The 13,966-nt window shown below is 60.1% G+C and overlaps 1 protein-coding gene across 1 annotated transcript in view; it reads right to left on the bottom strand.

The window, feature by feature from the left end:
* LOC139604570 (Fc receptor-like protein 2) overlaps positions 1-4,376 on the bottom strand; it is a 43,272-nt gene extending 38,896 nt beyond the window's left edge. Inside the window, exons 1-5 of the mRNA XM_071455696.1 lie at positions 4,362-4,376; positions 3,696-3,777; positions 3,066-3,086; positions 2,747-2,977; positions 2,233-2,490 (exon numbers count right to left, since the gene is read on the bottom strand). Coding sequence (XP_071311797.1) covers positions 2,233-2,490; positions 2,747-2,977; positions 3,066-3,086; positions 3,696-3,777; positions 4,362-4,376 — 607 coding nt within the window. The remainder of the gene's footprint in view (positions 1-2,232; positions 2,491-2,746; positions 2,978-3,065; positions 3,087-3,695; positions 3,778-4,361) is intronic.
* Between the last annotated feature and the right edge of the window lie 9,590 nt (positions 4,377-13,966).

Here is a 13,966-nt window from a genome sequence, read left to right as displayed (position 1 = left end):
CTGACAGACTGATGCACAGACAGGGCCCTGTCTCACCAAAAGCAAGGCCTGACTCACCCCTACCACAGACAGGTGTTCCAGAATGTCACCAGACATCAAACTTTTCCATTCTCTGACACCCGCCCTGTGCCATGGCCTGATCCTGACTGCCCTGGTAAAGGGGGAGGCTCCAGAACCCCCACGGGGCCTTTGTGACATCCTCGTGTAGGGAACAGGGCAGAGGAGGGGTTTGGGACAGGGAACAAGAGAATCCAGAGCCTCCTGAAGGCTGTGTTGGCCATTGCAGGAAGGAAGTTCCAGGGCCCTGCCAGGTTCCTCTGTTGAGAGAAATGTGCTGGCGGAAAAGGCTTGAGGTTTGTTCCCTTTTGGGAGCTTTCCAAGGAAATTGTTCCTTGTTTGAAAATTTGGACACTGAACCTTGTTGCTGTTGCTGTTGGTTTCATTCTCTCTCATTGCTGTTTCAGCAAATTGTTCATCTTTTAGCACTTTTGGGATGTTTGTGCCCCTGCAGGGAGGGAGAGGGGCAGTTTTTAGTGGCAGCACAGACACGAGTGGGTGCCCATGGGTGGGGACCCCCAGTGCCCCCAGTTCCCCCCAGTGTCACAGCACATTCCCGTAGATGTCACCGGGTTCCCGCGGTCACCCCTGGGGTCCCTGCAGCTCCGTGTAGGTCACCTGGGGATCCTGGAGGGTGGTGGCACGGGGGGATGCTGCGAGAGACACGGGCTGTGGGATCTGGGTGGGGTGACATTCGTGGGTGACGTGTCCCTCTGCGTGTGTCCCGCCCGTACTCACCCCCTGCCCTCTTGGTGACCACGACATGGGTGTACAGCACCTCCCCCTCCTCTGGGGGTCCTGGGGGATCCGGGAGGGCCCTGAGGGAATAAAGGGGATGTGGGGAGGGGGCAGGGAATGGGAGGTCTTGGGGGTTGGGGAAAATAGGGAGTGTGTGGTTTGAGACCCCCACTCACCTTTCCTGGTTCTTCCTGGCAGCTGCAGAGGAAAGAGGGGAGGGGTGACTGTGGGGTCCCCAGGGCCCTGACTGCTCTCAGGATTCCTGAACTCCCATGGGACCCTCAATCTTCAACAGGACCCTCATGCATCCCTGGAGCCCCCCTAAATTCATGAACATCCTCCGTACCCCAAATCAACTCAGCCTTAAGTACCCAAGTCCCAGGAGGGACAGAGACCCCCCAAACACCCCCAGGGCCCCTGAAAGAACTCCCAGCATCCCTGAACAACCCTCCAGCACCTCCCCAAGCTCTATAGCACCCCCAGTCAATGTCACAACTCTGGGATTGTGAATGCCACACTATCGTTCCCCAATTACGGGGGCCTCTACAGTCCCCTGGGACCCCCGTCCCCCCATTGTCACCCACCCACACGGTGCCACCAGTTCCAGGCCACAATGACACCCACGAGCAGGAGCAGGAGCAGGAACAAAAGGGCCCCACTGACCCCTGCGGCCACTGGAAGAAACAGAGGGGGACACATCAGGGTCACCCATGACCCCAGAGGTCCTGCACTCCCTGGTGACCTCGTGGGACCCCACCTGTGTCCCTGTGTGTCCCTCTGTCCTGCAGTGTCATGTCCAGGGCACCGGGGGTGATGGTGGCATCGGCCACGGGCACTGCAGGGACACAGTCAGGCTGAGGGCACAGGGAGGGGCTGGCAGCCGGTGTGGGGGGACAGGGATGGGGGATGGGTGTGATGGGGGATGTCAGGAATGGGGTCATAACACAGAAGGGTGTGGGCACAAGGGGAGTAATGGAAGGACCAAGGAAATTTTTGTTGGGGACTTGGAGATGCCCAATCAGGGGACCCGAGGTGTCTGTGGGGGCTCCCTGTGCCCATCCCACACTCCCTGTGCACCATGACATGGAGCCTGGAGCTGCTTTTCCCCACGCCCCCCACCTCAGGGCACAGCTGGCAGCTGTAATTCCCCGAGTGGGAGACCCCTAGGGCGGGCACCAGCAGCTGTGGGGACCCCTGCGGGTCTCCCACCATCTTCCCGTCTTGGTAGAACACGTGCAGGAGGGGGATCGGGGCTGCAGGGGGCTGGGGGTGCTGAGGCAGCTGAGAGTCAGGGGGGCCCCCAGGATGGGCTCGGGGGGACCCTCCAGCACCGGCACCAAGAAGAGCTCAGGGAAGGAGAGGGGAGAGGGAATTTTGGCCCCGAGTCCCTGAGGAGGGGCTGTGGGGGTGTCAGGGTGGGGACTTTGTGGTGCTCACCGTGCACTGTCACTGTCACTGGTGGTGACTCCCTCCACCCCGAGGATCCCACCTTGCCCCTGCAGCTGTAGTGGCCACTGTGGCTCAGCTGCAGAGGGGACAGGGACATCTCAGTGACATCGGGGAACACCCCCAGTTCCTTCCCCTCGTGGTAGAAGGACACCGAGGTGACCGTGCTCTTCCAATAGCCCCGGCAGCGCAGTGTCACCGTGTCCCCCTCCAGCAGCTCCCGCACCGGCACCTGCAGCACCAGATCATCTGGGGGACAGAGGGGATTCATCACATCACAGGGATCGGAAGGGTCCCACTGACATCAGGAACCTCATTAAGTCACACCCAATGCACCAGAGGTCATCAATTCCACAAACAGGGTCCTCTTGCTCTGGGATGCTCTGGCTCCCCAGAGCAGGGGATGGGGTCTGGTCACACAGGAGGTGACCCATGGAGCAGAGCCCACCCAGAGCCCTTGGGGTCCCCGTGGGTGCCAGGCTGGGGACAGCCAAACCCCCCTCACCTTCTGAGACAGTCACAGGGGGGCTGAGCCCAGTGCCGGGTCTGTCACACCGGTAGGTGCGTTTCAGGGTGACACTGACATTGGTGCATCCCTCCTGTCCCCAATGCTGCCCGTTTCTGTACCAGGTGGTGGCACCGGCGGTCCCCGAGCCCTGGCAGGTCAGTGTCACCCGGTCCCACAGCACCGCCGGCCTCCAGGGGGGCTCCACCAGTAGCTGGGTGGTCTGGGCACCTGTGGGTGACAGGGGACACCAGCCTGCCAGGGCCAGTGTGGGGCTGGGGACACTGGGGTGGGGCCATGGCATCCCCCGAGGACTCACTAGCGAGGCCGAGGGCCTGGGCTGGAAGGGAGAAGGGACAGGGCTGGGTGGGGGTGGCACTGCAGGGAAGGAGGCACAGGGGCAGGGGGTGTGGTGGCTGTCCCATAAAAAGCTCTCAGTGGGGGCATTGGTGTGGCACAGAGGTCTCAAGGACAGGGACACAGCAGCCAACCCATGCTCAGGCATGGGGACCTTGTGCTGGCACTGGTCACCCCTGCCAGCCCCACAGACACATCCCCATGGCCCTGTGCCCATGGTCCCATTCCGGTGGCACCTGTCCCCATGGCTGAAGCACATGGTGCTTGTCCCCTTGTTCCTGTCCCTGCATCCCTGTGTCCCTCTTCCCCTGTCTCTGTCCCCACAGCTCCCCAAGGCCCAAGTTTCCTTCTGTAGCATCCTTGTCCCCACAACTCCATCCTCCTGTCCCTGTCCCCACATCCCAGTTCCGCTGTGTGTATCCCATGTTCCTGTCCCCATGGCCACCCCACAACTCTGGTCACACTGGGCTCTATGTCCTGTTGGCCTTGAGGACCCCAGGGGACCCCACAGCCCCCCTGTGCCCCTTCCCCTCCCCATCCCCGGGGTGTCTGGCCCGTGCCTGGGGCACTCACCCCACAGAAGCAGCGCCACCTTCCCGGCCATCCCGGTGTCCCCAGCCATGTGCACTGGCTGTCACTCGCTGCTGTGGCCACCGCTCCCCTGGCTGGCGGCTCTTCGGATGAAGGGGAAGGAAGCGAGGTCACGTCCGTCCCCATGTGTAGGTGGCCCTTGGTGGGGGCAGGGTGGCCACAAGCTGGGCACAGGCTGTGGGCAGGGTGGGGACAGCCTGGGGACATGGTGGGGGATGCTGTTGCCAAGAGTTGGGGGCTCAGGGGATGTGGGGAACCAAGGATGGATGTCCAGGAGAATGAGGGTCCACTGGAATTGGAGTTTCCATGCCTGGGGGCATTAAGGGATGGGGGTGCTCTGGGAACATGGTCCCCAGGGATTTGGGGTCATAGCATGTGGGTGCCAGGGCTGGGGTTGCAGGGGGAAAAAGGGACCCTCGCGAATAGGGGTTCCGGGGGAAGAAGCAGCCCATGGGATGGGATTAAGACAATGGTGGGGCTGGACAATGTCAGTCCTGGCATGGGGGTCCCAGGGAGGAGAGACCAAGGCAATGGGGGTCCCATGGTTGGGTTCCCAGGGGAATGGGGGTGCCAGGGATGGGCAGTGGCTGGGTGGCCACAGGGGTCACAGCTCCCTCATGGAGTTCCTCAGATTTTGGGGTGACTCAGAGCCCAGCACAGCTCCCACCCAGGGGCACCCCATGGCTCTCCTGGGAGGTTCTGTGTCTCTGCCCCACTCACCCCTGGACTTTTTCCTGTCTTCCTGTATTTCCTGGTTGAACCATCCCAGGGAACAGCTAGGAGAATCCCAGGAAGGGAAAAAAGGGTTTTGGGGGTGCAGGCAGTGGTTTCAGGGCTGTGGGGGATGGGGCTCCCTGTCTGTGACCCCCCAACTCTTTCTCTTTCCTGCAGCGGTTTGTGCTGAGGCAAGGACATGAATTCTGTCCAGGGGGCACATCCAGAGGGGTCCAGCCTTTAGGGAAAAGGGCAGCTCTGCTGTGCTGACACCCGGGTCTTGTCCCAGCCTCTTGTCCCTGGGAGCTCCTCCTCGTTCTGGGGGTGCCACATCCTTGGGGATTCCTTTCCCAGAGGTGGCACATCCTGGGGTCCTCTGTCCTGGGTGGGCCTTAAGCATTCCCGCTGTCCCCAGTGGGGCCCTGTGACCTCTGGGGTGCCCAAACTTAAGGAGGCATCTTTTATGACCTTGCCCTGATGATGGTAAATCCCAGGATCAAGCTGGTTGAATTCCCCGATGCCCAATTGCTTTGGACAATTTTGGGGTCATATTTTGGTCTCAGATTTTGAGATGACTCAGAGCCCAGCGCAGATCCCACCCTGGGGCACCCCAGGCTTGTCCTGGGAGGCTCTGGGTCTCTGCCCCACAAATCCCTGGGCCTTTTCCTGTCACCCAAATTTCCTGTCTTACCAATCTCAGGAAACATTTGATGCCCAATTGACTGTGACAAAATTATACATCCATAGAAAAAAGGCATAAATCTTTCCCTATACCATTATTTTCCGAACAAAAAACAAACTCCTGAAAAATCAAAGTGACAAGGTATAAAATGCTCTGGTTTATAGAATCCTTTTAATCATTGCTTTCCCAACAAGAGGAAATCAAAACACAATAAAAACACAAATAAGTGGATATAAAAACCACAATAAAACCACAAACAAATCACAGTGAAATGAGACTTTTTGGTTCCCTTTAGCAGCCCCCTGCTGCATCCCACAGCAGCGTTTGCTTGTGGATAACACAGAGGGTGGAATCTCCCTGAGTGTCCAACAGCTCCATGGGATTGTTCCCTGCCTGCTGGGCAGCAACCCAGCCCCTAAGGAAGCCTTTTCTTGGACCATATTTAGGAACTCTTCCCATTTTGCTCGTTCCCACCCTGAAACTTGTTTGACTTCTCTTGGAGGAAGGGGTCAAGCTCTGTCCATGCTTGGGACAGTGCACAGGAATCTGTGGAAATGCCCCTGTGTGCCTCAGGGTCTGATTCCCTGGTAAATGCACTCCAGCCTGCCCTGAATTCCCCTGCCTGGGCACTCCCTGCTCCTGCTGTGACACCCCCGTTCCTCAGCCCCTTGTGTGCAACCCCTGCTCAATATTTCCACACTTTTCCTTCTCTTCTGGTGTGCAAATCCAGAACACAAACATTTCCACGAGGTTCCAAAGGGCTGCCGGTTTTGTTCAAGAAGAACTGTGCAGGTCAGGTTGTTGAGAAAATCGGTGTGGGATTTGCAGCAGTTCTGGGGCTCTCTCAGTCCCTTGTTGAGAGTGACAAAATGATCAATTCCTGCATTTCCGGACTGGTTCCCCCACAGCTGCCCCTGCAGGGGCAGTTTCCAGCCAGGCCTGCTCTGAAAACCATCAAAGGCCCCCCCAGAGCCACTGCTTGGGCTCCCTTTGGGTTCTGTGCTTCTTGCAGAGCTGAGCAAACCACAGGTAGGGCCTTTTTCCACCCACAGAATTCTCCCCTCTGCAGCAGCTCTAAAGCTGCCAGAATCAAAGCCAAGGGGGCAGAGGGGACCCTCAGGTGCTGGCTGCCACCTGGGGCTGGGCAGAGCAGGGCTGGGCAATGGCCATCCCTGTGCAGTGGGGCTGGGCCATGGCTGGGCCCCAGCCTTGCATTGACAGGGGTCCCCAGGATGTGCCACCCCTGGGACAGGCACCCGGCCAGGAATGTGCAGGGACCTTTCCGGAACTGCCACCCCCTGGGACAGGACCCCCCATGCCAGGATGTGTCACCCCCTGGGACAGGATCCCCCCAGGACAGGAGCCTCTGGATGTGCCACCCCAGGACAGAACCACCCCTTTCCCATCTGACTCTCAGCACAAACGGCCTCTTCCTTTTTGTCCAGGAAAAGGAAATTGAAAGTGTTGAGGGGGCACAGCCAAGCACCTGCATCTCCCACAGCCTCCCCACCATTCCCTGCATCCTCTGCTCCCCATTTCCCCCTCCCCTGGATCCCCCCAACCCGTTCACTGCTCAGGTGCTTCCCAGGATTGCTGAGCCAGGAATCAGAGGTGAGGGGACATGGCAAAAAGTAAGGAGAATAAGGAAAAAAAAGAAATAAAGAGAGGAAAAAGTCAGGGGCAGGGGAGGACACAGAGGCTGAGCTACCCAGGACCCTCATGCAATACCTGGCCAGGAAATGAACACCCCAGGGGTGATTTTGCGGGGCCCCACATCACCCCAAAATCTGAGGCATCCAGGGAAGGAGCTGTGACCCCCAGGCCCCCCCAGCCACTGCCCATCCCTGGCACCCCCATTTCCCTGGGACCCCAACCTTGGGACCCAATTTCCTTCTGTCCCCCCTTCCCTGAGACCCCCATCCGTGGACTGCAATTCCCCAGGATCTCCAACCCCAAGGAACCGCATCCCAGTAATTCCAGTCCCTGGGACACCCCTTCCCTTGGGGACCTTGATTTCCCCAGGGCCCCCATTCTCACAGGGACCCCCTTTCCCCTAGCACCCCCATGCCATGGCCCCCATCCCATGATCACAAATCCCTGCAGGCCACATTGTTCTGGGACCCTCATTCCCAAGTCTGAGTCCACCCAACTCTTGGGACCCCCATTTCCCTGGGACCCCATCCCTGGACACCCAATTCCCCTGGACACCCATCCCTGGCTCCCTACACAGCCTTAGACTCCAGATTCTGGCAACACCATGTCCCCACCATGTCCCACCCTGCCTCCCATGTCCCACAGCGTCCCCACCCTGCCCCCACCAAGGGCCACCTACACATGGGGACAGACGTGACCTCGCTTCCTTCCCCTTCATCCAAAGGGCTGCCAGCCAGGGGAGCGGTGGCCACAGCAGCGAGTGACAGCCAGTGCACATGGCTGGGGACACCGGGATGGCCGGGAAGGTGGCGCTGCTCCTGTGGGGTGAGTGCCCTGGGCATGGGCCTGACACCCCGGGGATGGGGAGGGAAGGGGGCACAGGGGGGCTGCGGGGCCCTGAGGTCCCCAATGCCAGCAGAGCCAGAGCAGGGCATGGAGCCCAGTGTGACCAGAGTTGTGGGGTGGCTTTAGGGACAGGAGCAGGGGAACTGGGATGTGGGGACAGGAACAGGGGGGTACAGATGTGGGAACAAGGATGTGGCAGAAAGAGGCTTGGGGCTTGGGTAGCTGGGGACAGGGGGGGACAGGGACAGGGGAACAGGGATGCAGGGACAGGGACAAGGGCCATGTTGCATGGGGATGGGCTGGGAGAACAGGTGCCATTGGAATGGGATGATGGGCACAGGGCCATGGATTTATGGCTGTGGGGAAAGGTGCTGTAGGGCTGGTGGAGGTGATGTGTGCAAACATGGGGTGTCCACAGTGTCCCCATGACCCTCACCCAGCCCTGTCCCTTCTCCCTTCCAGCCCAGACCCTCGGCCTCAATGGTGAGTCCTCAGGGGATGCCATGGCCCCACCCCACTGTCCCCAGCCCCATGCTGGCCCTGGCAGGCTGGTGTCCCCTGTCACCCACAGGTGCCCAGACCACACAGCTCCTGGTGGAGCCCCCCTGGAGGCCGGCGGTGCTGTGGGACCGGGTGACACTGACCTGCCAGGGCTTGGGGACCCCCGGTGCCACCACGTGGTACAAGGATGGGCAGCACAGGGGGCAGGAGGGACCTGAACACCTCACTGTCACCGAGAGTGGCACCTACACATGTGACAGACCTGGCATCAGTCTCAGTCCCCCTGTGAGTGTCTGAGACATTGAGAGGGGTTTGGGTGTCCCCAGCCTTGCACCTGCAGGGACCTCAAGGGCTCTCAGTGGGCTCCACTCCATGGGTCACCTCCTGGTGTAACCAGAGCCTGTCCCCTGCTATGGGGACATCCCAGAGTATCCTGGTGTCAGGGAAACCATGTGGGAATTGGGGACCCCTGGTGCACTGGGTGTAACCCAGATGGGGTCCCGGTGCCATCGGGTGTGACAGGACCCCTCTGTCCCCCAGGCCCGCTGGTGCTGCAGGTGCCGGCACAGGCGCTGCTGGAGGGGGACACGGTGACACTGCGCTGCCAGGGCTGGTGGAACAGCACCGTCACCTCGGTGTCCCTCTACTGTGAGGAGAATGGTCTGGGGGGGCTCCATGATGGCACCGAGCTGTCCCTGTCCCCTCTGCAGCTGCACCACAGCGGTCGCTACAGCTGCAGGGTCTGGTGAAATCCTGGTGGTCAGGGAGCTCATGAAATTCAGCACTGGTGACAGTGACAGGGCACGGTGAGCACCCCACAGCTGCCACCCTGACACCCCTGCTGCCCCTTGCCAGGTATTCAGGCTCACAAATCCCCCTCCCCTCTCCTTCCCAGAGCTTTTCTCAGTGCCAGTGCTGGAGGGTCCCCCCGAGCACTCTGAGGGGTCCCCCCCGACTCTCAGCTGCCTCAGCACCCCCAGCCCCCTGCGGCCCCGAGCCCCCCTCCTGCACGTGTTCTACTGGGACAGGCAGGTGGTGGGGGGCCCGCAGGGGTCCCTGCAGCTGCTGGTGCCCGCCCTGGGGGTCTCCCACTCAGGGAATTACGGCTGCCTGGTGCACCCTGAGGGGGGGGAGTGCAAAAGAGCAGCGCCCGTCTCCGCGTCACGGTGCGCAGTGAGTGCGAGAATGGGCATGGGGAGCCCCCACAGCCTCCTCAGCTCTCCCAGGCCTTCAGGGGATGCCCAGTCCTTCCAGACACCTGCCCTGTGGCCCCAACCTTTCCCGGATCCTACCCTTGCTCCCCTGCTCCCTTCTCATGTCCCTCTCAGGGTCCCCAACCCCTAGAGGGCTACCCCCATCCTACCCCTACACATTTTCCATGTCCTGCCATCCCTGCCCCGGATCCATCCCCAGGTCCCCCCATTCCTGGCTTGTGTCTCCCCATCCCTCTCTGAGTCCCCTCACCCCTCCCAGCATCCCCCCATCCCTCTCTGAGGTCACCACACATTCCCCAGGTCACATCATTCCCTCCCTGAGTACCCATACCCAGCCTGGTGTCATCCCCCCCACTCCAGGTGTCCCTTGGGGTTCCTTTCCAAGCCCCTCCAATCTCCGCGCCCCCTCTCCCTCACTAGGGTCTCCCTGCCCCTCCCCTACCACCCCCCTGGGTCCCTCACTTTCCCTTGCTGCCCTCCCCTCCCGCAGGGGTCCTGCCCTCCGGGGTGTCCCTGTCAGTGCAGCCCCCCAGGGGACAGGTGGTACTCAGGGACAGCCTGGTTCTTAGCTGCATGGTGGCCGTGGGGACAGATCCCCTGTCCTGTTCCTGGCACCAGAAGAGCTCGGGGGCACCACTGGGCACTGGCCCCTGCCTGGAGCTGAGCCACACTGGGGACAATGACAGCGGCCAGTACCGGTGCCGGGTCAGTGACGGGGACAGCGTGGCCGAGAGTGACCCAGTGAATGTCACCGTCCTGGGTGAGCGGGACCCTCTGGCTGGGAGTGACCCCACCCATGGCACTCCCATCCCACTTCACGAGGTGCCAGCCCTGTCTGTGTCCCCACAGTGCCCGTGGCCAATGCCACCATCACCCCTGGTCCCCTGTCACACCAGGTGCTTGCAGGTGACCCCATCACCCTGCACTGCTCAGTGCAGGTGGGCTCAGCCCCTGTCACCTTCACCTGGCTGCACAACAGGCAGGAGGTGGCCCAGGGTCCCCTCCTGGAGCTCAGGGACATCAATGTGGGACATTCAGGCACCTACCAGTGCGTGGCCACCAACCAGCTGGGACAGGACGGGCACCGCGTGTTCCAGGCACTCAGCCCTGAGCTGGCCCTGGAGGTGACACCACGGGGACACTGCAACAAAGGTGGGGTCACACAGGGTCACCAGGGAGTGCAGGACCCCTGGGGTGATGGGTGACCCTGATGTGTCCCCCTCTGTTTCTTGCAGTGGCCGCAGGGGGCAGTGGGGCCCTTTTATTCCTGCTCCTGCTCGTGGGTGTCATTGTGGTCTGGCACCGATGGCACCATGTGGGTGGGTGACAATGGGGGCACAGGCGTCCCAGGGAGCTGTAGAGGCACCCAGTGTTGGACAATGATTGGGCAGCACCCACAGCCCCAAAACTGTGGCACTGTCTGGGGGTCCTTTAGGGTTTGGGGAGGTGCTGGAGGGTCCTGCAGGGATGCTGGGGGTTCTCTCAGAGACCCTTGCAGTTAGGAGGTCTCTGTCCCTGCTGGGCTTTGGGTTCTTGAGGCTGAGTTGGCTGGGGACACTGGGGAGGTTCCTGAATACTGGGAGGCTTCAGGGATGCTTGAGGGTTCTGTTGTAAATTGAGGGTCCCGTGGGGGGTCAGGAATCCTGGGAGGGTTCAGGGCCCTGGGGAACCCCCGGAGTCACCCTTCCCCTCTTCCCTCGGCAGCTGCCAGGAAGCACCAGGAAAGGTTGGTGAAGGGCTCCCAACATGAGTCCCCTTTTACCCCCACCCCACAGCTCTCCATTCCCTCCCCCACATCCCCTTTATTCCCTCAGGGCCCCCCCGGATCCCCCGGCCCCCCCAGAGGAGCGGGAGGTGCTGTACACCCCCGTCGTGGTCACCAAGAGGGCAGGGGGTGAGTACGGGGGGGACACACGCAGAGGGACACGTCACCCACCAGTGTCACCCCACCCAGATCCCACAGCCCGTGTCTCTCGCAGCGTCCCCCCGTGCCACCACCCTCCAGGATCCCCAGGTGACCTACACGGAGCTGCGGGGACCCCAGGGGCGACCGCGGGAACCCGGTGACATCTACGGGAATGTGCTGTGACACTGGGGGGAACTGGGGGCACTGGGGGTCCCCACACATGGGCACCCACTCATGTCTGTGCTGCCACTAAAAACTGCCCCTTCTGCACCCCATGGAGGCACAAAGATGCCAAAAGTGCTAAAAGATGAACAATTTGCTGAAACAGCAATGAGAGAGAATAAAACCAACAGCAACAAGGTTCAGAGTCCAAAGGATCACAGAAGGAACAATTTCCAGGGAAAGCCCCCAAAAAGGAACAAAGCCCAGACATTTCCCCCAGCAGGTTTCCTCCACCACAGGAATCTTGCAGGGCCCTGGACCTTGCTTGCTCTGATGGCCAAAGCAGCCTTCAGGAGGCTCTGGATTCTCTTGTCCCCTGTCCCAAACACCTCCTCTGCCCTGTTCCCCCCACAAGGATGTCAGAAAAGCCCTGTGGGGGTTCCAGAGTCTCCCTCGTTTCCAGGGCAGTCACGACCAGGCCATGGCACAGGGTGGGGTGTCAGAGACAGGAAAAGTTTGATATCGGGAGATATTTTGGAAAAGCTGCGTGTGGCAGGGGTGGGTCAGGCCTTGCTTTTGGTGAGACAGGGCCCCGTCTGTCCATCAGTCTGTCAGCCGTGGCACATTGGGGACAGTTTGATGCTCTGCCAAAGCCACCTCCTGAGTGGCCGGGTGACCAGGAGTGCCAGCTATGGAGAGGGCCCTTGCTGGCCCAACTGGCTTAAAAGGCAGAGCATGAGGTGACCAAGTCCCTGACCGTGTGTCCTCTTGGGTTGTCTTTCCCATCCAGGCTGGAACCCAGGAGTTGGCAACTCATTTAAATGAGAAATATCTGCCAAGGTTAATGGGAGCGTTCCTGGAATGGAAAGAAGACCCTTGCCTAAAACTGTTTTAAATTTCAAAACTGATGGGGCTTCCAGGCAAAAGTGTAGGAAAACGAATAACAGCTCTTTACTGGGAAATTTATAAAGCAGAAGAGAAGCAACAACACAAACCCAGAACTTTCCCTCCCGCTCAGCGCTGTTGGTTCTTGTGGCAGTTATAACCGCGGCCAGCAGGGGGCGCTGCAGGGAGCACTCCCGGCCAGCAGGGGGCGCCCCGCTCCAGCTCCATCCCCTCAGGGGCCATGGCGGCCTCGGGCGGGAGGCAGGAGGGGAAATCGCTCCTTTTGCAAACTTGCAGATTGTTGTTGTCTTTGCAGTAGTTCTTGGGTCTCTCATTCCCTTACCAAGAGGAACACATGATCACCTTATGGACTGGTTGCCTCAGAGCAGCCCCTGCAGGGGGCGTTTCCAGCTAGCCCCACTCTGATAAACCATCAAAAGCCCTCTCACGTTGTCATCTTATTGCAAAGGTTCCCATACCTTCTTGGTGATTTCTTATGGGCAGCTCCTAGCAGCACTGAATCTTTCATCTTCACAGCAGAGCTAAAAACACCAACTCTCTTTACCCAGCTAACTCACTCTTTTGTAGCACTCATCTTCTCATTGGAAACAGCTGTGGCCTGTTAAGGACAGGCTTGTTCTTAATCTTTGGCGATTAGTACAGCTGCAACTCTTCAGGTGTGAGGCTACTTTCCTGCAGTATCTTTATTTTCTTACATTCTATCCTTCCACACTCTCAGAGCCACTGCTTGGGCTCTCTTTGGGTTTTGTGCTTCTTGCAGGTCTGAGCAAACCACAGCCAGGCCTTTTTCCACCCACAGAATTCTCACCTCTGCAGCAGCTCTAAAGCTGCCAGAATCAAAGCCAAGGGGGCAGGGGGGACCCTCAGGTGCTGGCTGCCTCCTGGGGCTGGGCAGAGCAGGGCTGGGCAATGGCCATCCCTGTGCAGTGGGGCTGGGCCATGGCTGGGCACCACCCTTGGATGGCCACTGGCTGCAAGGAGCAGGAGTTTGGGAACTCCTTCCTGCCCAGGGGCTCCATTCCCCAGCTGCTCTTGCTGGCTGAGATCCTGCAGGGGACGAGCAAGAATGGAGAAATCTGGAGTCCCCCAAAGCTGCCATGCCCCAGGACAGGACACCCTTGTCCAGCCCATGTCCCCCCTGGGACAGGATTCCCCCCAGGACAGGACAGGAGCCCCCTGGATGTACCCCCCAGGAGAGAACCCACCCCGTGTGAGAAAGGTGTCAAACGGCCTCTTCCTTCTGCAGCAGAGAGAAAGTAAATGTGTTTGGGGGGGGGGGGGTAAAATCTGGACCTCCCCATCCCCCACAGCCTCCCCAGCCCTCCCTGCAGACCCCTCACCCCTGCTTCCCCCACCCTGGGCTTTCCCAGCCCATTCCCTGCTCAGGTGCCCCCCAGGATCATCAAGGCACGAACTGGGGTCTTGTAAAATTCAGGGGTAAAATGATGGAAATGGAAATAAAGAGAGGAAAAAGTCACTGGGAGCTGTGGGGGCACAGACCCAGAGCCCCTCAAAATCTTTCTGGGGTGATCCCCAGGCTGCTGGCACCTTGTGGGGGCTGTGCTGGCTCTGGGTCACCCAAAAATCTGAAGCACCCAGGGAAGGAGCTGCAACCCATGGGCTCACCCAGCCACTGCCCATCCCTGGCACCCTCATTCCCCTTGAAATCAAACATGGGAGCACCATTC

This window comes from Agelaius tricolor, unplaced genomic scaffold (assembly GCF_023055355.1).
Source record: "Agelaius tricolor isolate 1412-34295 unplaced genomic scaffold, bAgeTri1.0.p SCAF_52, whole genome shotgun sequence".
Lineage (NCBI taxonomy): Eukaryota > Metazoa > Chordata > Aves > Passeriformes > Icteridae > Agelaius > Agelaius tricolor.
Note: the sequence above shows the minus strand (reverse complement) of the source record. Positions and strands in the feature narration are given on the sequence as shown.